This window comes from Macrosteles quadrilineatus, unplaced genomic scaffold (assembly GCF_028750875.1).
Source record: "Macrosteles quadrilineatus isolate MER2022 unplaced genomic scaffold, UCM_ALF_1.0 Scaffold_8__2_contigs__length_117827958, whole genome shotgun sequence".
Taxonomy (NCBI): domain Eukaryota; kingdom Metazoa; phylum Arthropoda; class Insecta; order Hemiptera; family Cicadellidae; genus Macrosteles; species Macrosteles quadrilineatus.
The window spans coordinates 33115025-33139438 of NW_026542601.1; the positions used below are offsets into that span (position 1 = coordinate 33115025).

General features: G+C 35.1%; 1 protein-coding gene across 1 annotated transcript; it reads left to right on the plus strand.

Moving 5' to 3' along the window:
- Nucleotides 1–268: 268 nt before the first annotated feature.
- Nucleotides 269–23655, plus strand: LOC129000874 (E3 ubiquitin-protein ligase ZNF598-like). The gene is made up of 13 exons (XM_054427934.1): nucleotides 269–581; nucleotides 4057–4308; nucleotides 7377–7495; nucleotides 9135–9227; nucleotides 10898–11010; nucleotides 12112–12259; nucleotides 13019–13146; nucleotides 15123–15340; nucleotides 16214–17069; nucleotides 17515–17658; nucleotides 18824–18965; nucleotides 19732–19849; nucleotides 20884–23655. Exons 1-13 carry the CDS (start codon nucleotides 402–404, stop codon nucleotides 21058–21060), a joined length of 2688 nt encoding a protein of 895 aa, XP_054283909.1. The 5' UTR covers nucleotides 269–401; the 3' UTR covers nucleotides 21061–23655.
- Nucleotides 23656–24414: the final 759 nt, after the last annotated feature.

Genomic DNA, 24414 nt, shown 5'->3' on the forward strand with positions numbered 1-24414 from the left:
TTTAATTTTATATTTAAAAAAATTATAAAATGGAATTTGAGGCATTTATAATTTTATTTTATGAACAGAACTATTTTTGCGATTAGTATTAGTATACCTTCATTGCCCAAGTGCTCTCTACTACAGCGCTATTCACGGAGGAATTTTGAACTAATGCCTCATTCGTACCTCCCCTAAGTCAGACCCGACTTGGCCTAGGCGCAAGTGGAATGTGTTTTTTCTCAGCTGATAAGTATTACTAGTATTAGAAGTATTCCAATTCCAATCATTTCTCACCACACTGATGATGGTTGGTTAATTTGTGATCTGCTGTGTCGTCCTAGTTAAGTGAAAGCTCTACATTTATTTATTTTTACAATTGTCACAATTTCACGTGTAAACATACTAAATTAACGATAAATATGTCGTCCAACAGCAATGATGATAGTTCAAACGAAAATACCTGTGTTGTATGCTTCAAAAATGTGGACATATTTTCGGTTGGTGACTGCGATCACCCAGTTTGCTATGAGTGTTCAACACGAATGAGGGTTTTATGCAGACAAAATGAATGTCCAATTTGTAGACATGACATGCAAAGGGTAAGCCAAAGTATAAAAAATAGTCTATTGTTATGCACTGCTGACTCCCACATTGTTTGTGACATAATAGGCCTAACCTTAGTTAACAAATCACATTTTAGGCCACTGTAACCTTTACTTTATTTGTGATAGGCCTAGGTACAGTTCCGCAGACAACCTGCAATAGGCCTATGCCTATTATCGGTTTAATATTGATTCAGTGTTGCCAGATTGGCCAAAGTAAATTATCGTACACGCAGTCCAAAACTATTGTATTCTGGGCAAAATAATCGTACACGTAAAATATATTATATTGTGATAAGTAGCCCTAAAAGGGGTACAGTTTCTTAACTGGGCTAGGCTATGCTAAGCTAATATTGCTTGAAACTATCGATTCGATTACCTAGTAAACCTTCATGCGATTTTTTCGCCATCAGCAAGTTTGGGTGGTTAGGTTAGGTTATGATAGTATTTTATAATACAGTCCAACCTCAGTATAACGAATCTGAAGGTACCGAACTGAATATTCGTTATATCAAGGATTTCGTTAAAACGAGGTTCGTTATATAGAGGTTAGGTTTGCAGGAATTTCGCTAAGTCGAGGTTCAGAACCAGCGTCGGTCAATATAGGTCGGGATTTGACCTCATTAAAATACAATTAATGTAGCATAGGCTACAATACTTTGCAGTACAGTGTTTACATTGTACAGTAGAACCTAAATTATCCGGCATAATAAAGGGGAGGGATCTTAAATATTGCGCAATCATGACAATGGCATTGACCTTGGTACAGGTTAAAAGATGTAACTTTAAAATCACAGCTTGTTCTAACCCTCCTAAAACCTAGCCAAACACTGTATTGCGTAGTCATAAACCATGTCAAGAACAAAACAAAACAGTAGAAAGTTTTGTAAACTACTGCTCGCGATAGGCCGGTAGGCTACTTACAGTACAGTACTGATTTATCACAACAGAGGAATGTCAATAATAATCTTTAACTATAGCATTGGTTTTGCTAGTTGAAACAAATCGTATTGAAAACAATAAATTATTAGATAAGTCATTATAAAAGTGTATAATCATAGCCAACTTAAGGATAATAAAAACACTCGTAAAAGGAATGTTAAAATAACGATGTTGCTATTCTTTCTCTTTGGTTTTGTTTTTATATTCTTTCTTAGGTTTCTATTTATAAAAAAATTGTACAATTCACCATAGTTATCCCATATCGCCCAATCACAGCTTACTAAACATTACGTCGTCATCAGTCCTCAGTGAATGAAATCAGTTCTCAGTTGCAACATAGCGCGCGCAGCGACAGCAGACAAAGATGTAAAACGGAGCAGACGAATGTTAGCGCAAGCGATGACGTGACCTTTCCATTTAATTTGATAAAGAAACAGATTTTCCCAAAACAATAATTGGGTGGGGGATTTGTTATAACGAGGAAAAGACGTAGACAATTCGTTATGCAGAGGTTAAATTCGCAATGTAGAGGTTCTGACAATGACAAATTCGTTATATTGAGGTGTCTTATTTTAGCCGGAATCACGAAAATTCGTTAAATCAAGGTCGTTGTTATGGTTTGTTCGTTATGTAGAGGTAAAATATACATTGTGTCTTATGGAGAGTTCTAGGGGATTTAAAAAAAATTCGTTATATCAAGGAATTCGTTACATCGAGGTTCGTTATATCAAGGTTAGACTGTAGATATATTTAAAAATATCGATTATTAATCAATATTTTCAATTCGATAGTTTCAATCAAAATTAGCTTAGCCCAGTTAAGAAACTAAGTTACCCCCTAAAAGTGCTATTCAGAGGATGAATACAACAGAAGAATTCACAATAAACTCCTTTTCCATCATCACAAACATTAGTTTTAGATTCTCATTCTCATACAAAATTACAATCCCCTGTTCTCCTATTTCCAATGCAACTTACTAAGCAATAACTTATACCCCTGGTAAAAATCGCAGTCAACGTCTCTCAATTCTCTTGTTCTACCTGCAGCTGTATTTGTTACTCTAGCTGAGTGAGCTGTACGGCACTGCACCAGCTGAAGTTGATGTTTTTTTGCAAGGTGCATTTAAATGTACCATGAATCAATATTAGGCTAAATATTTTTATTTTCTTGGCACTGGAAAATAGTCTTATTTTGTGACGAATAATCATAATTTATGCACGGTAGCCTACACTTTGTCAAATTTAATTGTAAAATTTTGTAAAATTAGGCTATTTTTATGGAGAAGGAGCAAAAATATTGTACAAATAAAAATGGTAGGCCTACACCTGGCACCACTATTGATTATAGGCCTATCACATTGAATTTAATATTACCATATTATATAGGCTGAATAATAGGTAATCAATAAGTTAGCCTAGCAAAAAAAATGTAGGCTATAGGGCCTAGAGTTGTTTCTTTACTTTATCATTAGTTTTACTTTAAATTTGTATGACTATAAATGTAAGAAACATGGCCTGGTATTTATTAGGTATTAAGTTAGGTGTCTCCAAACAAATTTTTAATTCTGATATCTCTTACTTATGGGTTTTTACCTCCTAAATCTATATATAGGCTACTATTATTTTTCACCGCTGATGAATATTACTCAAGATATCGCCGTACAAATAACTTATACAACATTAGAATAAACAAGGTAGGACGGATGACATTTATTAGTGGAGTAAACAGTGGGTGAAGTAAGCCTACAGCTGATTGTTTTTCAACCACACAACAAGCAACTGGAAGTATTAACTTTATCAACTAACACTGATTCTATCATCGGCAATAGGCCTAATGATGACGCTTCACTTCACTAGCTTACAACTAGAACTAGGCCTAGGCCTAGAATACCAAAACCAATACTGTGTCTACAAGTCTGCTACGCTAAGTTCAGGATAAGTGAATAAGGTATCATAGATGATGAGAAGAATAACACCGTTGATTCCAAAATTATCATTGACTAGAAATATTTCAAATGATTCTGTAGACAATAATGATTTCTATAAAGGGAATTTTGTCACATTATGGAGATATATACCATTATGACTGACTAATTGTACATGTAGTTCATGTTTAGGCATGTCAGGGTGGTCGAAAGAGCTTTATGCGAATTGGGTTAGGTGCAGTAGCTTTATGCAAATTTGTGACTGCATTAAGTGTTTTGAAGTTAGGTAGGCTAAAGATTAGGAAGATAAAGTTTAGGTTACAGTGAATCGAGATGTCGGTTTATGTGACCTGCTGACTGTTTATGTACAATTAAATCCCTGAGATAAAAGTACTATTTCAAAAATGTTTGCATCCATTTGCATACATAATCCCTTTTCCAAAATGCAGTACGTTCTACTATGCCCAATTAAGTTACAATTTAGTTACCTGTATGCTTACCTGTATGTTTTAGCTGAATTTAGTTTAGTTTAGTCAGGAGCCTATTCTAACACATTGTGAATATTGCAACCATTTGCAAGTAACTTAATGTTATTTATTCAAACAGGTGATATTTACAAGGTCAGTCCGCCCGTTTAAGCAGCTGGAACGAAGTCTCAGTCTGAGGACAGCTGTTGATCGCAAGTTCCAGATAGTGTTTGAGAGTCCAGATATTCAGGCTGCGTATGATGCTTTGCTTGCTCATGTCTGTCCCAAATGTCCAACCCGTCACGCATTCCAGACATTTAACCATTTGCGTGACCATGTGCGGAAGGAACACGAACTCTTTTACTGCGATCTGTGTGTTGACAATTTAAAGGTGAGTTAAAACTTGAAAGTTTGTTATCATTTATTTATTTATTTACAGAATGCCATTACATCATATTATGACTGGACATTTGATTTTAAGGCCCGCCCAAACTGCCGCGGTATGCGGTAAGGGTAAACCGCCGGGTATTTTAGAACAACGTGACCTAATGGGAGCGCCCACAATGGCGCGGTATACCGCCACCGGTACGGTAAAATTTACCTCCTCTATCCCCATACTTTCGTTTACTGCAGACAACTCCAGTGATTGCAGTCATGGATTTAATCCACGTTTTGTGCAAACCACACCTCATATGCTTAATGAGGGAGGGGACAACTTATCCCTACTTACGTTCACTCCACTCCAGTTATCGAAACTGAAAATGAACGCTCTCTTGTGTATCATGGGATTACTATGAACAGCTGTAAATAGGCCCTAATACAAATTATACGTCTGTTAAGGGGACATGGCAGTGAAAATGCTAACTTCCTTAACGTTATCACTAGGTCTTTCAAACTTATACCATGTGTTTTATAGGCATAAGAATAGGTATAAACATAGTTAAATGTAAATTTTTTCGTTAAGTACACCCTTAATATTTTTTTGGGTTTTTTTTTAGGTAATTAACTAAATTTGATATAACTTCAGTTCTAATCATTGGATTTTAATAATTAAACCATCAGTTTGCAGGGAATAATGCCCTCTAAATATTTAGGTAGAAAATCATAACTGTATTTTGATTCATTACTTTTTTTTGGGTCGTTTTGTAATTAAAAAAAAAAATGTTTTTCTGTGGAAATAAAAAAAATCTTTTTTCACTTTAGAATAGACATACATTTACAATTCTACCTAATTATTTAGATAATAACATTCTAAACACTTGGTAAAAATTTGAATCATGTAGCATAAACCGTCCTCCGTTATTACGGCAAAATCTTTAATATGACCACCGGTCCAACGGAAATATAGTCATCGTCCTCCACAGTCATAGTAAAATCAAGATTATCTCCTGCAGTCGTACGGAAATCATCATTGTCTTCCGGGGTTTTGTCAAAATCCTGAATATTTTTGGAAGCAACACAAAATATAGCACCCACCCCACGGCCCTGCCATGCAATTTCATAATAGGCCTATCCTGTATCTTACTAATATTATAAGTGAGAAAGTTTGGATGTTTGGATGGATGATTGTGACAAGTAATTGCGAAAAATACTAAACCGACATGGTTAAAATTTGGTATGATGATAGCTCACATTCCTGATTAACACATAGACATATACCTATCTCAAAAATCCTTTCAGGCTCTGCCCCAGTGGATCTGGAGTTTCCCGTGTTAACGTTATGAGTATTCATCTTTAAAAGGTACTAGGAAGTCCCGGGGTCGCACGATTGTGCGAGTTTATTAAACTACGTAGAACAGTTTCCAAATGTAGCTGTTTCCAAGGACGGCATTGCCTATGACTGTATGCCTAAGCATGTTATTAGTCTCCATTTCTCCTCGAGCCATTTCCTCCAATTCTTAGTGAACGTCAAAGCTTTTCGAACCTGGAACAAACTCATCCGCTCACTGGTGTAATAAATACACATTTTATATCCTTTTACAGTAAATTTTTAATATAATCAGTTCAAGATTTATAAACAATGTTTTAGTGTTAACACAATGATCATCTTTAAGCGACCCTGTTTGGGGACCACATCTTCAAAGATTCATGGACCGTGGCAAGTGGTCCCTAATGGCATGCAGGCGACTGGTAGGTGGAACATGCGGGTTACAGCCTAGACTCCTACACTGGTTGTATGTATCTGTTGTCCGACCCGCCTTGACATATGGTTCGCTTGTGTGGTGGCCCAAGATGGAATCTACTGCAGTAGTCAAAGCTTTAGCTGGAGTTCAGAGACTCGCTGGTCTAATTATAACTGGGGCAGTAAGCAGCTGTCCCCTTGCAGCCCTTGATTGTCTGCTTGAAATGCTACCCATCGACATCTTTATCAAGGTGGTAGCAAGAAAATCAGCATAGGCCTAAGATGCGAAAACTTATGGAAAACCACAGGGAACAATAAAGGGCACTCCAAAATTGTTCAGGTGGTACATAGCGATGAGTTGGACTTGCCTTCAGATCACATGTCCAAAAAAACACTCCTTTGGAAAGCCTTTTAAAGTACTATTACTAGATAGGGAGGAATGGCTTGGCGAAAAAGGGCCCATCCCCGCAGGTGATTTAGAATGCTATACTGATGGTTCTAAGATCAAACATGGGAGCACCGGAGCAGGTGTGCTTTGGAAAACAATAAAAAAACAAACTTATGCCATTGTTATCTCAGAAATATGACCTATTTTTATTACAACATAGACATATACAAATATTACCAGCTGTTAAAAGAAATAGCTTGAACCTATGTAAACAAAAAAGGTAAACATTGGAACTTTAAAGCCACTAGGGCAGAGCCCAGGAAACTTTTTCAATATGCAAGACCTTATATGACATCTACTCAATGAGATCTTTCCAATGAGCCCTAAACTAACAAAATTGGTTGAGGAACCACGGAGGAGTTCTGCCGACAAAAATCGTGCTTGCCTATTTTATTTTTTATATATAGATAAAAGAATTTTGTCAGCTGTTTCAACTGCACAAGTTGGTTCTATGATAATAAATGGCATTAAAAAGTTATAAGGCTTACCAACAGGGTGCAGCACTATTGTTTTTTTTTTTTGCATTTATGACAACAGCTAATTTGAATTAACTAGCATCAAAAAGCTGTGGTACACAATGAGAACTTTAATTTTTATATGGGTTAGGTACAGTAGAACATTATGGCTATGGTAGTGTGCTATACTATAGCATAGGCCTACCGTATGGATTAAAAGAACCAAATTTTCTTATACTGGTGTCCGGTACCTCTCCCATAACAATGCAATAAGCATTTTATACTTATATGCCAACCCCGTACAAAGTACGGGTACTCTGCTAGTCAACTAATATATCACTTGCCTCTTTTTTGCTGAACTAGTGCATGCTTGAATAGTTTTCTTACCTTAAAAAGTAAGCTTTTTATCATGATTACTTATAACATTTTACCAGATTTTAACACGAGAACGCAAATGCTACTCAAGGCGAGACTTGGCTCTTCACCGGAGACAGGGTGACGCAGACGATCGCTCTCATCGTGGCCATCCTCTCTGCGAATTCTGCGATCGAAGGTTTGTTTTATTGAGGCAGTTGTTTTTAACAATTTTCATCTATGGACGGTTAAACATTTTTTTTATAATTCGCTGGCCATAGTGAAGTGCTAATGTCTGACTTAACTCTTTACAGAATATACGCTGTGTAAAAAACTTTATAAAATGGAAGAACAAGAGGTATTCTAAGTACGACCTTACTTTCATATAAGTAAATTGGGAGTGTCAGTCAAAGACTTAGCACTAGTTTCAATTCATTGTTTACAAATAGTTAGTGATTTTAACCCTTAGGAGACAAACTTCCAATTTTTCAGAATGTGTATTTTTTGCTAAAAAGACAAACTTCCGATATATTGGCAGTTTAAATAAACGATAGTCTAAAAAAAATCTAAAAAAAAACAAAAAGTTTAAAAAAAAACAAGATTAGCATGCAAGAAATGTTAAAGAGGGCTAATATTCAAAAGTTATAGCATTTTTCTTTAACATTGCAGAAATTGTTAAAAGTACCCCGGTCCTATGCAGCGTGTCATATACTATAGGTCTAGTATAGGATCGGTCACTAAAGGGTTAAGATAATAGAGTAAATTGGGTTAGATCACTTGCCAATACAATTAACTCTTAAGATCTTAAGATAAGGAAAGAATTACTGAATCTTGACCTTGGAGATGATGGATATCAGGATATCTAACAGATAACGTTCCTGGTATTGTTAGACAATGGATATTCAGAGGACGGACAGAGACTATTTCCTTAAATTTCAAACCTTGGATGACAGACGCTAATTTTAGCTGTACTTTATGCAATCTAAATGCGAATGAGGACGCTTATAATTTTGTTGCTCGTTGTCAAATTTGAGCACAAATAAGAAATAAATGGATATTGAAAGTTGTTTTAACTCGCTCAGAGTTTATAGATTTCCTTAATGGAAAGGATTGGCGCTCGCTGGCAAATTTTCTAAGAGATGCTCGGGAGATAGGTGGGATTTGGTTTTAGAATTTAAAGTATAAGTCAAGCAGCAAAACAATGTATATACCGTATTATAGGTCATTATAAATAGTGTCACAGTTTTAGTCATACTGTATTAAAAGAACGTTTGTCTGAAAATGTTGTCAACCTGGCAGATGGTCTTATGACCATTGCTGTAAAGTGCTATTTTAGTTTATTTTTTTCTTGTTATGCAGAAGATTATGTTTTGTTATAAGTTGATATGTATTTATGCAGTTTATTTTTGTGTTAATAAAGCACTTTTTCATTTCATTTTCATTCATAAAAGACTTTTAATTGTCATTATGTCAGGTTTAATTTTAATATTTTAACTATGTATAATTTAATAATAGTTTTTAAATTAACTATCTAATTTTTGAAACCTGAAATTCCATGTAAGAAAGTTAATCTTAACTGGGCAAATGTAATGTAATTTTATTAAATATTCATACTTAATCGTTTGTAAAACTTAAATTTTCCTCTTGTTTAAAAACAAAATTTGCTTCATTTATTTATTTAAGACAAAGAAATTTACATTTACCATCTTATTGTTCAAATTCAAATATGAAAATCAAGGTAGCGGTACTGTAATTGTATAAACTGTGCTATGTTTCTTTTTAATCTTTTAGTTAAATCTGTTGAATTTTAGCGTTAATCTTCATCTTGTGTGTTGTAGATACAATGACAACGACGAGTTATATAGACATTTGCGGAGAGACCATCTCTTCTGCCACTTCTGTGATGCGGACGGACTGCATCAATACTACGAGTAAGTCTTGTATTTTGTTACTCAATCAAGTATTTACCATTGACTTTTAGTAACTGAAGTAGACATACCATCCACTTGGACCAGCAGAAGACTAATATTATTTATGAAAGTAGATGAATCGCTAACAGAGTACACTACTGTCAAAGTTTAAAGACTCCTTTATTTTTTAGTACATTGCTATTTTTTATTTTAAATAAAAGATGCTACAGCTTGCAATAAGTTGTCCTTTCGATTTAGGTTGGTTTAAAAGATTAATTGGTTGAATTTAACAGAAAGCATTACCGTAGGTAACTTACATCAGTGCACTCCGTTGGTACCACAATTCAACCTAATTTATTTTCACTTTAAAACTGACTACCTATAAATTTAACATGGGAATATGGTTTTTTACTGACAAATTCAGTCAAAGGTATCAAAGGATCATTGAAATAGATCATTAGGTCCTATCTATCCTTGATCACAGGGCTTTTAGTAAAAAATCATCTGATCTTAGTCAGTTACACACAAGGCATCTCACTGCATTGTACCCTCAACCTTCACTGGTACTGTACATAGGTTAAACTATGTTGCATTGTGTTCGCGTGTCTCAAACATTTGTAGGTACTTTCCTGTTAAAAGGAACATTCATTATTATCGATGATTTTTTCTCGATATATCGATATTAACAAATTGAAACATATCAGCTGACAATGACGAAAGTGTTCAGTATCAACAAACATTAATGAAATGAAACTGTTCTAAAATAAATAACCTAACATAACTAACAAAACTTGCTGTAACATTTAAAAATTCCGCGTTTAAAACTTGCCTTTTATATTCAAACCCAAAGGGAATTTTTAAATGGTACAGCAAGTATGGTTGGTTATGTTAGGTTAGCTTAGAACAGTTTCATTTCTTGTTGTCAATTTGTAATGGATCGGAAAACAAAAACATCGATATATCGAGAAAAAAATCATCGATAATAATGAATGTTCCCTTTAACAGGAAAGTACCCATTTGTAATAATGTGTAGAGCTAAACCGAATATCATTGTTAGTCCATTTGTAGTAATGTGTAGACCAACACCTAATATCATTGTTAGAACTACAAAATTTCAATTTGCCCTGTTGTATTTAAAGCTAGCCAGATTTTTCTAAACAACAGTGATAGCACTCTTTCAAAAACCTGACTAATCAATTAAATGCTCCAACATAATCCAATAATAGTTTGTTCTGTTGTATTTATCAGCCATGAACATGGTTTAAAATGGTTTCCATGTTAGTGATATGATAAAAGATAACGCAAGTTATCTACTTTCTTTTATCTGATTTCATCACATGAAAAGAGCTATATAAACAACCACGTGGTTCTATTATTAAAGTATAATAAACCAAAAAAATACATGATTTGGCTGATAGGGATATCTTACTATAAAATTAAGTAATTTTTAGAACCATACTGATTTTGTACATTTTTAGAACTGTATGTAAATATTTACTATAATCTATATCAACTTGGCCAAGCAAGATTATAATGAAGCTTTAACTGTAATTATACAAATGTATCTAATTGTTGAATAGAATTCTTCAAATATTAAAAAAAAGGAAAATAAAAAAAACTAGATGACAAGAGCATTGTAATAACTTTTACTAAAATTAAATTTTAAGTTCAACATTTATTTGTTGTATTAGCTCATACGATGTTCTGCGCAACCATTTCCGAGATCAACATTATCTGTGTGAAGAAGGTGAATGTTACGAGGAGAAGTTTACCCCTGCTTTTCGGACTGAGATTGACTTAAAAGGTAATTTGATTGTTATTTACCTTCCTTGAGTATCCTTATTTGTCTTTATCTCTTTATTTTTTAACATTTTTTCTCAAATTTTGATCATTTTCAACATTTCCTTTACCGACCACAAAATAAATTTCTTCAAACAATCTTTCATTCATTCAAAGCTATTTTAAAATTTAAATACAACGAGGATATCAGACGTACATGAATGGTAATGAATCTGAACTTAGACAAGAGTCATGACAATTTACACTATATAGGTAGGTATCTACACAAAACATAAGAATATTTCACCGTAGCATTTTCAACTAAAGAAGACAGATTTTTTTTTCACGGCTAATCAACCTAATGATCCTGGTAAGCCTGCTATCCTCTTTTTCATAATAGAAAAAGGTTTTGTTTCATGTCCGTTTTGAGTTTGAAGAATAAAAGTAATTTCCGCAGTCAGCTTGGCAAACAGGAAGAAAGATTTCACATACGCACGTTTATCTAAAAAATCTGTCAGCACTGTTTTTCAGAGCCAAATTGATTTTCAATTGGGACCCAGTAAGTTGTACACTGACTCAGGTGGTGTCAGGCGTGACCATAACTAACACTTGGTTGGACAAAGAGTTCTAGTTTTAATTTACCAGTATATGCTTTTAGGCTAGGTACATTTACTATCCCTCCCCTCCACAGAAAAATTCTCATCTCTTTTAGGTTTCTCGCCTTCCTCTGAGGCTATGTAAATTTTTTCCACTACTTCATTAAGTTCTAAGCTAAAAGTTGATATTTACCTTTTTGTGTTTTTATTGCGTGAAGGTTCTTCTAATGTCTTATACAGAACTTAAGTATTTCAAAGATTGTAATCTATTTAGTTTTTTACATGTACTTCACTGTATTACACCTAGATATGTTGATGATAGCAGGCTCATTAGAGCAAAAACAAGTCCAAACTGGCACAAGAAACATAAATCTTTACACTCTACACAAAGAATTTTAATGTTTTTATGTCTCTGACAGAACTTTCAAACGAGGAGATTTTGAGTCAAGTGAAAATTTGCAGAACAGAGGAGTATTTTTTATTTCGTCCGCTGTGAGTCTCATGAGTTCTGACGTACCTCCTTGTTACAGCCCACAGAGCGTCAGTACATGGACGACAGATGAGCAAGGCAGCAGCCAAGCAGGCGAGAACACTAGAGCTGGCGTTCACGCTAAAGCCGAGACCTAGACAGACAGACCACCGCAGGGGCGGGGGCAGATCCTCACGCTACCAGAACAGGTCGGTAATGTAAGGGGTTATGATTACAGAACGGTTTATTATTCAACATAATTGCTGATTAGGGGTGTTCATATAGCTGGTTTTCAGACAACTGGTTATCTAGAGTAAAAATGAGATTCATTACTTTAACATTGATTGACAATATTTAAATCTATTTGTACATATTTACTTGTACTATTTACTTGTTTTGATTGTCTCCTGTAATTTAGCAATATCTGTGAGTATAGGCTTATCTCAAAACGGAAACCAAAACATTAAAAAAATCAAATCTTGAAAACTTAAATGCAAACCTTTACTTGCATGGTTAAGATACTGTAACAAAAAAATAACGTATATCTTGCAATCGAAACTTAAAGAAATTGGGCTTTTGGCCCTTGCATAACATGAATATGTGACTCTTAAGTGTGTACTTTGTACTTTGATGTTGAATTAGTTAGTTTATGATACCTGTTCCAGTTTAGAATATAATTTATTTGTTTCATTGGGTTGCTGGTGATCTCTTTGCTCCATTGCTGCCAACTGAAAAGTGAATGGTGGAGTTGTACCCAGATCGGTAGACTTCTTATTCTACAACTTCTTCAACAAAACCTAAACATCTTACTTGCCAATCAAATTTAAAAACAAGTTTTGGTAGTTTTGAGATTTAGATTTAACACATCGCTATTTTTCTTTGCTATCCAACTTTTCCACATCATGTTAGGTAGGATGGTCAAGACTGTTGTAGTGAACACAATTTTACGTATAGTGTGCTTTGTACAGTCACAGTGACGAGGAGGAAGGAGCCGTGGGAGGTGTGGCTGTAGACTGTCGCACTTCACAGCAGACGACGTCCGCTCCAAGCTTCTCCAAGATCAACACAGCTAGTACCGACGATTTCCCTTCTCTTGGTGAGTGGACTTGGTGTGACAGTAAGAATTTGTTGATTATGAACAAATTTCGTATTGAATCGATTCATATGGAGAGTCAATAAATATAGCAGAGAGGTTTTAGTGCTCGCCTGGTAGTGAAAAGGGTTAAATTTAAGAAAAGATGGTTTTTAGGGATGGATGGGTCCCGAAATTTCAGGAAATTTTCGGGGAAAAAATATTCCCGATTTTCGGGATGGGATTACATTTGATTCGGGAATTTTTCGGGACGGGATTTGGTCCGATCGTCAGCAATTTTGCTGCTTCGTGAGTGACGATAACGCCGCTATCGCGAAAGATGTTCCACGAACGCAGGAGGCGAAGTCATTCCGACGATCACGCCGTGACCGCGGAGTGATACCGACGATCACCCCGTGACCGCGGTCATTTTGACGATCGCACCGTTACCGCGAGTCACATGTTTCTATAGGTACCTGTAAATTGTTGTAACCAAACAATTTTTTTTTGTTTTTATAGATAGTGTCACAAACGGTAAAAGTTGTTTTCGTTTGTCTTTTTTGGTAACTACAATTAATACTCTTAAAGACTTTCTTTTTATGCACAGGAAAAAATCCCGTCCCGTCCCGTCCCAAAAATCGGGAAGGAAATAAAAACCGCGTCCCGTCCTGAACTAAAAATTCAATCCCGTCCATCCCTAATGGTTTTTGATAGCTTAAAACTGTGCTCTCATCTGTTCTTGATCATTGATCTACTGGGGATTTATTTTATATTCATTCATTTACATTTGGGTTCAAATATGCCTATTTGCGTGTTGCTTACCAATCTTGGTAATGATAATACCAGTTTCCAAATGAATATTCCAAAGCCAAGCAGTTTTTTTCTTAAATAAACCAGTTTCCAAATGAGTAAACTTTTGTTTGATTTTTGCAGATTTTAGGCTCCTTTTACACTTTGCGGCGGGCCGTACGCTGCTGCGTTCGACGGCAGGCACCGCATTTTTTTTTATTGGTGGAGGTATTAGGGCTACCAACTTAGGAATTTCTATATTTACTTCAATCGTAGTACTATCCGTAATTTTACATACACAAAACTTGCAAACTGATGCTAAAAAAAGAAAATCACCTACCACAACGGCAACAGAAAGTGAAATGGGCAGAGGCAATGCAGTACCGTGTTGTGCTGAGTTTGTATTGATCAGTTGGCAGCACTTGACAGCGCCACTGAGTATAAAAGCACCTTTATAACACAATGCATTTAGAGGCCGTTTGTTTCTGCGGCTCCTAGGTGCGCCGTCGTGCATCAAGCCAGCCGCAGTGGGGAGCGGCGGCGCAGAGTATAAAAGCACCCATTTAACTCAATGCACTTACAGGGCTGTCGAACGCACGCGAGTATAAAAGGGGCCTCATGTGTCTGAGCTGTAAGGCTTATAAGTTTGTAAACCGACCTGCACTCCTTGGCATATTAAGTGATTTGATGATAGCCTAACAATGTTTTTTTCTCACAACTTAAACATAAAAGATTAGATTATTCTAAATTAAGTGTTGGGTGCACACTGTAAGGAAGAGCAAAAAGTAACAAAATGCCAGATTTGAGGTGTCATTCACAAAGGTACAATTTTTCCACCTGAGTTGTCCATCGTTTCAAGTTGTGCCTCTCTCACCAGATAGGAACTCTCATGAGTTGTATCAAACTTGATCAAGATGGGATCCAAATCCTCAATATTTGTAGTCTTCGGTTAACACCTTTTGCCATAAATCAAACCTAGTTGTCTTATGCATTAACATGTTCGCAGGTAGCATCACATCTCACCTATGTAGCTTTAAGCCTTTGATTTCTGAATATATGGATTCAGTTGTGAGTGAAATGTTGGTTATGTTAGTCTTGCATCCTATATTTCAGACATTGGAGCTGAAAGTTTAAGTAAGTTCAAAAGTTGCATTTAAACTATGTAGTATAAAAATTGTGGATTATAAATTAAGCCCGAGTTAAAATTACAGGAGGGTCCGTCGGTGCCTCATCACTACAAGGAGTTCACTTCCGTAAGCCCGGAGTCACTATACGCACTGGTGGTGGCCTAGCTATTAGGGAGGAAGACTTCCCGGCGCTGGGACCTGATGGCGCAGCTTCAGTTAGTCTCCGAGTCAATACCACCGGCAGCGCTGCAGAGCGTGCGAGGAACAAACCCAATGTGTCTATACACGTCAACCACCGACCTGTAAGCATTTTTTTACCTCAATTGTATTTTAAAATTTGAATCGCGGACAACATGAGGAATCTTTAGTTATTAAAATACTTGTGGAGCGTTGATTGAATGAAACTCTCAGTTTAAATTAAACTGTTAATCTCCGTTATCTGTTACCTGACATCCTGACAAATGCATACTTTTGCTATTTGTATCATAAACTTTTGCTGTGTTGTAGTTTCTTACTAGTCACAGTATTAGTATACATGTTTGTAATTATATTCTGGCTAAAATTGATGCTATTGTGATTCTTATGCACACTGTTATTTCTTCCGAAAAACGTTGTAATTTTAAAATGTACTGATTCATTCTTTAAATTTTTCAATGATCAGTAATTTCCCCCTTCCTTTGCTTTCAATATGTAGGATTACAATACAAATTCTCTAACAATGAGGATGCAACCTTGAAATGAGATTGAATATTCCTGTAACTAATTAGTACAAACACCACCATGTTGAAGTTAACACTCTAGATAGTTTTTAACATTTATAATTATGTTGGTTCTGATGATAGTAACATAATAGTGACAATAATAGTAACAATAACACTCTTGTTTTACATTTAGGTTAATATGTTTCAGTTTATTTTTTTATATTTTTTTATGTACCATGTACATTTTATAGGTACCTGTGTACAACAGGTACTATGTACTTGTAGCAAATCAAATTTAAAATTCTATAAACAAAAAAATATTGGGATGAAGATTTTTTTTCAATAACTTAATGATGTTGAAGGTAAAATTATGCATAATTTCAGCTTTCAAGAAGATTTTGCCATTTTATTAATGATTGATTATACAGTTGCAGATTTCATTTATTTAACACATATACTTGATAACTTTTCCAGGTGGCATTGTCTCGGCCGAGGGACCCATTTCCAGCGTTGGCAAACGATTTCCCAGCATTAAGTATGAAAACATCCGCTCAGAATACATCTCAGTGGACAGCCAAAGAAACGAGGGATGAACCCAAGTTTGCTTTGAAAACGAAACCTCAGGTTCAGCCTTATCAAAAAGCCAAGGAGAATCAACAGAAAGCCAAGGAGAATCAACCGAAAGCCAAGGAGAAGAAAATGATGTTTGACGATGACTCTTATGAACAAAACGACTTTCCCGCTCTGAAAGGAAATGTGCCTTCACACATCGCTAATTTAGCTTCGACCCAATGGTCATCCGGTCGTGAACCTGAAGCGAAATTCACGGTAAATAAAAACTCCAATCAGCCTCAACCGCCTCCTAAGCCTCCTCAACCAAAGAAATTCCACATCGAGGACGACTTTCCCAGTTTGAACTCGAGGTTCGATGCAAGCTGTAGTTTCTCTCAGGAAGTGAACGGAAAAAAGAAGAAAGATGTAACCCCCGCCCAGAGTGAAAACGATTGGACCAAAGTCGTCAAAGGCAACGATAACATTTCAAGTGACAGTGAGGTGAACGGCAAGAAAGGGAAGAAGAAGAAGGCAAAAAGTAAAAAGGAACCCGAGGTGAAGAGTAAGGTCAGCAACACGAATAACAGCAGTGAAAAGAAAAAGCATAAAGGAGATGAATCTTTGCAGTCTAGTGAAAAACCAAAAAACAAAGAGAAGAAGCGCACAGAGTTGACTATCGAGAGTTTGAATGGTCATTCACAGCCAGAAAGTTCGATCAACAGTAACGATTTCCCGACGTTAAACAGTAATAGGTTGCCACCAGGATTCAGCCACGAAGGTAATAATTTTGTAATTTGATAGTTTTGTTAGCAATGTTCTTGGCCAGGCTTGATATTTTTATAAAAGTTCAGATACACCATAGTGGTACAGTAAATATAGAAGACCCAAAACACTCAATGTTTTGTCCCCTGGGGGACGTTTTCAAGTGTAGACAAGAGGTTTTTACAAAATGGCTTATAGTTGCTGCTATGGATGTTTCCCCCTCTGCAGTGTTGACACCGTTCACTAGTTTATTTGAGCTATTTACAAAACATTTTATGTTTAGATTTACTTACTGCCGTGGCTCTTGGTACCCAAAGAAGTACTTTGCCTCATTGTTTTGTAGGTTCTAAATTTTGTTTTCCCTGATAACAGCTTTGATTTAATTAGTTTTCCACATGCATACCAACTTTTATTTACTGAATTTATCCTATTTCTAGCAACTGACTAATGATTGTTCACAGACAAGCCATCGGCTCCTCCTGGGTTTGACTCAGTCCCCGCTCCCCCGCCCGGGTTCTCTATCACTCTCAACTCTGTGGCTCGTCCTCCCAGCAACAGTCTTACTTTCACAAGCAGCAGTGGACAGAACTACCCAATATCACCCAGTGAGTAACCTCTCTCACTTATGTTACTCACATCTTCATATGTGCACCAGAGTCCCGTTAATCCAAACTATTGGGGCCAGATCTTGTTCAGATTTACCAAATTGTTTGAATTAGCTGGAAATGAAGTAAAATTGCAGCAAAAAAATGAAAACGATAACCTTTATAACTGTAAATGCCCATATATTGCTTGAGTGATCACCAAAATCGCATGATCGTCTTCCGCAATCTCAGCAAAGTCATGGTCGTCTCTTGTGTTTGCTGAAATGTTTATGATTAACTAGCTATCACAGGTGATACCCTCTCACATTTTACTTGAAGACGATCATAAAAGAGAACAAACATTATTATGATTAACTTATTAATGGTTGAAGGCTTTTTTGCAACCATTCCAAATTCCCGGCTTTACACATTCAATCTCGGTTTCCCGGCTGGCTGGAAACCCGTGTTAGTATTTCAGAACATAGATCTTTGGTTTTTATGTAAATAGAGTAACCTTTATTCCCAACAGATGGTTTGGATTACAAGGCTCTGGTGTAACTGCATTTTATTTTGTTCATGAGTATGAACAAGTATGAGTATGATCAAGTAAGTCAGTCCACCGTGATGTTATGGGTTAGCGTCCTTGCTGTTTTCGTCCTTAGTCATTGTCATTTATAAAATTGTAGATAATCCTGCAACTTTCTTTTGAACCAACAGATTTTTTTGTAAAAAAAATTAGGAAAAGGAGTGGGCTTCATTGACCATTCTTCTTAAGAAGCTAAATATGAACTTTTTTACCACATTTAGGGTTTAAGTTTCGAAAATGAGGGAGGTTCTGATGCATGCATGGTTTGATTAATGAAGACCACATACCTTGTGAGTTTAGATTACATCCTATTCTCTTCAAATCTTTGAGCATGGCTCTTTACGGTATTAATATAAGGGGACCTTATGAGTTTAGATTACATCCTAGTCTCTTCAAATCTTTGAGCATGGTTCTTTACGGTATTAATATAAGGGGACCTTATGAGTTTAGATTACATACTAGTCTCTTCAAATCTTTGAGCATGGTTCTTTACGGTATTAATATTACTAATATTTAATATATTTAATATTACTGTTGAAAACAGGTTTTCAGACCAGTTCCAACTGATGTAAATCTTGTTACAACTTGTTGTGTTTGTAGCTGGAGAAGTGAAGCGAGTGTACTCCTATGTGGCTCCTGTGGATATGAAACGCCGCAACACAAATCTTGTTCAGAGAGTGACGGAGGTACTCAAGACCAAACAGGCTCTGGACGAGTTCCTACAGATGTCAGCGCTTTTCAGGTAAATTTATAGGTTATTCTTTAACGTAACTGTTAATTAAAGAAGATTTTGTTAATCTGGTTGTTGATTAGAGCTTTGGTGGTAGTAAATGATCTTTGAGTAAAAGTAGAGAGATAATTCCAAAATTTTATTTATTCTCAATACTGATAACTAAAAAATTGATTAATTTGTGTAAAAATTCTGAATGAGTTTGTGGGAAATTAGCCTACTGTAATAAAACAAAACCCCAAATTTGGGAAATCAACTTTAAATTGAACTTAAATTGTTTAAACTTAACCTTATGTACACAATTGTGGCATAAGCTCCTCCAATGAAACCTCAAAAAACTCCATTGCCTTGCCACATCTCACAAAGTGATCCCTAAATGTACACCATCGTACTTAAAGAAACAGCTTGTTTAACAACCTCTGGTTGGACCCTATGAACTAACTAATAAAGGTCCATATGTCAGACGATAGGTCAGGCTCAAGTTACGTGTTTCCTGTAAAAAAAATAGTTGTATGTAGTATACATTCTAGCCTTCTTCAGGTCGGGACAACCTGTTGTTGAATAACTTTTGTCAGATTTTAAAAACTTTTATTTTCGTTTATTAACTTTTCCAGCCTTTACCCAAAATTGACACACAATTTTTTTTACAAATTAACCCCCTTCCCCCCCCCCCTATTATTACAATGTGTTTGAATTCAACAATTAAGATTTATAATCTGCCATGTTACCAAGGAACATTTTGCGGTCAGTTGATTGTTAATGTGTTGTCCTGTTACAGACAAGACACTATCAATGCACAGACATACTATGAACACTGCAAGCAGGCCATGGGGGACAAGTTCTTGGAAGTGTTCCCAGAACTGCTGGTCTTACTACCGGACATTAACAAACAGCAGGTTGGTAGGATATGATTAGTTATGGTGTTTAGGTTTGTGTCCAGATTTTGTTGTTTTATTAATCTACAGTTTTAAGTAACCCACTGGCATACTTGGACGGAATATTTCCGTTCTGTCTGTAATGAGCTCTGGCATTCCTAGACGGAACTGTCCTGTCCTGGGACATTGCTACTAGTTTGACATTATTCTGTGAGATTGCAGCACTTGTCAGGGCAATGATTTTTTCCTATCTATTTGCAATAGTTATTGTGTGCATTTATAGTTTCTTTGGTTGGAAAACAAAATTACTAGCAAACAACTAGTGAGAGTTTTAAGGTTATGTTTTGTGTCGAAATTCTACGACTGTCTACAATCGAGTGAAATAGACCGACGGTATATAGATAATTGCTAATTGTCTTCCAATTGTTGGAGGAAGATGTTAATTTCAGATAAATTAATAATTAATGAGTAAGAAAGATATGAAATAAAATGAAAAATACCACATGGCCCTCTCTTACACTTAACCTGTTTATAAAAATCTAGGTTTTTTTTTAATCTAGTTGAGATATAGTTGTATTTAAGTCACTGAAAGGGCAAAACAAAATAGGAATTCCTGTTTGTCATCAGATAGTGCATTTTGGTATCCCAAAAGGTTACATCAGATGTTACCAATAGAAAATCTGTATTAAATTTAGTAATCATTAATTTTGTGTAATAATCTTTTAACTCAGTCATTTCATTTTCTGCGGTCGCAGAGTCCTCCGCGAATCCTCCTCGATCTTCCTCGTATCTTCCTTCTCGATCTTGAATGATCTTCCTCCGCGATTGCACCAAATCCTGAACATCTTCCACAGTTGTGTGGACATCATTATGGTCTTCAGCAATTATCGCAAAATTCTGAACATCTCCTGTGGTCTTGTAGGCTTAACTGTCGTCTCTCATGACAGCAGCAATATAGTGAACATCTACGATCACAGAATTGTTACCACTAACGCCCGCTATTGGATCGCACACCATTGAATATCACATCTTATATGTTTTAATTAATTTCTTAGGAACTCTGGAAGGTAGCTGAGCGGAGGAAGGAGTGGAGGCTGCAAGTGTGTGCTGTCTGCTCTCAGGTCGTGGCGACGTCGGAGTTCAAACTCCACCATACTACTCACTCGCTAGACAACCACTTCCCCACACTGTCCAATGGAGTCACTTCTACAAGCAACGCATGGAAGAAATAGCAAATAAAACTCCACTAAGAGTCTTGCCACTTTGTCAATTATAATCTCTCTTGAGTTTGCGATTGTTTGAAACCAAACATGAATTAAAATTGTTATCGAGTCAGTGAGAGGTGTTTGGGTTAAAAGAATATTGTTAATTTTATCGAAATAGTCGAGCTTGAAATATTTAATATTTATGTTGTTTCCAGCCATATTTTGCTCATTGTTCTATGTAAATATTTGTGTTTTAATATTTTTATAAAAGGTAGTTTCAGGGTCTTGTCACAATCAGTTTCAATTATAAATGTTTCTAACTTTAACATTTTGCCAGAGATACGTTTATTAGCTTTGAAAGATAACAATTGAATCTCTGTTATGTTTCTTTTTAAAGACCCGGTTTCTGGAGTTCTTTACTATAAAATTATTGTTTGTCGAAACAGCTTGAATCGAAACCAAGAACTGTTTTTGAATGTAGCAAGTTTTTAGAACCATTTGGTATGGGGGGAGGTTCTTTCTTCTAAGGGTCTAGAACAGAACAGTATGAGAAAACTGTGAGAATGAGAGTATTTTCATTTTGAATTGAATTTGTTTCCTAAGTTCATAATGTAAGCTGTACCTTATATAATTAAGAAGTCAATCAATATAACATAATCTTTTTGTGCCATCTACCATCAATATTAAAGTAGGCTATCTAATTTTTGTGTTATCTACGCCAATGGCATTTTTTTACGTTTTGAAATGGAACTGTTCAAAACCTGGTCCTGTTACGATCTAATATCAACCTTTTAGTTAGATAGCATAATTAATTCATAGCCAAATGACTAATGGCATCTGGGTATGGGAACGATCTTGCTTGGAATTGAACCAACAACCTTCAGATTTGAAGACAAGCACTAACTTTTTAGTTATTCATTTATTCAAGCAATTATTACTCTTTTTGATCCACCACGTTTATTTACCCTGCCAGTGACAGTTAGGAATGAAAAATTGAGTTCATGCCTTGATGAAAAAAGCAGAAGTATCAAACCAGCTTGGAATTAAAGATGGTTGGGATGTCAGATACGTTTACTTATAGCGCAACGACTGAGTTAAACTAGCTAATCTGGTAAAAAATGTGTTCCAATTTTCCCTGATACTACCTGTCTTATCAATTTTATTTCTGATAAATATACTGAAATGAATTTTAATTCATAAATCATTAGTTAACAAATAGGGGGTTTCTTTTCATTTGAAAATATACTGCTTTAACTTTGTATAAATATTATATTAACTATTAACATTATATTACAGTTTAAGGTTACAGACTTAGACAAGATTGTTTTTTTGTTACATTGTATATTTTGCTTGATGAGGATATGTATTCTTAAAATATATTTTTTTGAAAGCTATTTTAGTAGAACAGAGTTAGTTATGTTTTGTCAGTGTACAATTTTCTGGAGTGATAAAACTTATTGAAAAATAAATCCAATATTCTAATTAACTTATCAACTAGCAGTTACAAGAACATTGATGTCCAGTCTTAGAAATTTAATTGAAATTAAATTAAACTATTATTTGAAAAATAAAATGTCCAAGCCACTTGAAGATATTTTAATTTTACTTTAGTTTTAATTTTTAATGTCTCAATCAATTGTGTGTCTAAAATACTCTCATGCCTTATGATGTAAACTTTTTGGGGTTTGATTGAAGCACTTGCTGGTAATTTGAAAAAGAAGCGTATTTTCAAGTGTTATCTAGTTCATTTCCAGAAGTCGGACATAAAGATCAATTGTTTGTGTTGAGTTTTACTATGAGATAACTTAACTAGATTTTATGGTTCCATATATGTATATTAGAAACATTCTTTAGTGTTTGGTTGTTTTGTAATTATATTTTATTACTAATTTTAGATATTTATTTTAGTTCTTTAGTGTTTTGAGCAGCTGAAGAATATTTTTGAGCTTACGGTTAACAATATTTTCAGTGGTAAACGTATTTCGAAACAAATATTAACATTTATGCTTATTAAACTTAACTTTCCTTGTAAAAAATATATATTAAAATTATTTTTATTGTAACTCTTGTGTTAAGAGAAGTTTTTAAAATTACTCAATCTATAGCTGGAATTTTATATTTGAAAGTGAAATAATCCCTTACACAGCCTTAACAGTTCCGATCCTTTATTTTCAAAGAAGATGATAAAAAACATGTTAAATATTTTGGTAACTTATTGACTTTAAAATATGCGTTATCAGCAAGGTTAATAAAATTACCCTTAACATGTGTTCATGTTTGTTTACTGCTTAATTCAATACTTTAAGTCTTTGGAGTCCCATTTTCATCAACTAAACATGGGCTAAGGGTTATGGGATATTAATCATTACATTCTGCGAATAATTTGTTCGGCTTCTAAACTAGCTCAAGATGTACTTATGTGTAAATGTACATATGTTAATATACGTTGAGCATTTTTTACTGTGTACAAAATATTTTAAAAATTTCTCGGGGTACAAATTCCCTTTGTTGTGATAGATTGTACATTTTCAGATTCGCTTTACATATTTTTCAAATGTAAAATGTAACCATAAAAATATTTTGTAAATTGTAAAGAAAGTTGAATAAAGTGTTTAAATAATAGGTTAATTATTATTACTTTTCCTGAAGTTTTCTAGGTAGCCTGTTCTGTTCCTGTGTGTTAATTATTTTATATTTGAATTAGGTTTTGTAAGTGTAGAAATTTTAAAAGGAGTGGTTCTTAAAAACTGTATTATGAGTGGAACGGAAGAACAAAGGATATTGAGCTAACATGATTGATACCTGAATCTATTTGAAAAGGGAAATATAACATAAGTGGCCATCTATAGGCTATTTGATTTGGACTATGAAAAAGGTACTGTCTGGATTCAATGCTTCCAAGATAAAAGTGTCAAATTAATGAGTGACTCCTACTCATCCTACTATGGTACTCATACTAATAAGATTGTGAAATGAAAAATATTCATCCATGCATTCAGGCAAAGAGCGACAAGGCTCTTACATGTAGCCTGTCAAATTTATGTTTGTATACTGTAACGGGCTTTCTGATTGGGGAAGAAAGAGTCCACTACAGTTTAAGAAACACTAAACTAAGTCACTGATAGCGTTTTGTACCAAGAAAGGTTTTATTTGGGACGAAAGTGAAGTAGTAGAGACCGTGTTACTACTCTAAAAAATCTATATATATATACAGTATATATATCGATAGGACCGTAACGAGACGATATGATTCCATCGGTGTTTGTGGCGTAGTTGATAGTGTCTCGGACTGGTGATCTGGAGGTCTCCAATTCGAATCCAACCAGTGACACTAACTTTTTGTCCAGGATTTTGTTAAGAATCCAAATACTTCTTAACTGG

Excerpts from the sequence above, each read along its gene's own strand:
- LOC129000874 (XM_054427934.1), top strand. The coding sequence starts at position 402 with ATGTCGTCCAACAGCAATGATGATAGTTCAAACGAAAATACCTGTGTT. Across the intron at positions 11,011-12,111 it reads GACTGAGATTGACTTAAAAG|CCCACAGAGCGTCAGTACAT; the intron begins GTAATTTGATTG and ends TCCTTGTTACAG. Across the intron at positions 15,341-16,213 it reads TACACGTCAACCACCGACCT|GTGGCATTGTCTCGGCCGAG; the intron begins GTAAGCATTTTT and ends TAACTTTTCCAG.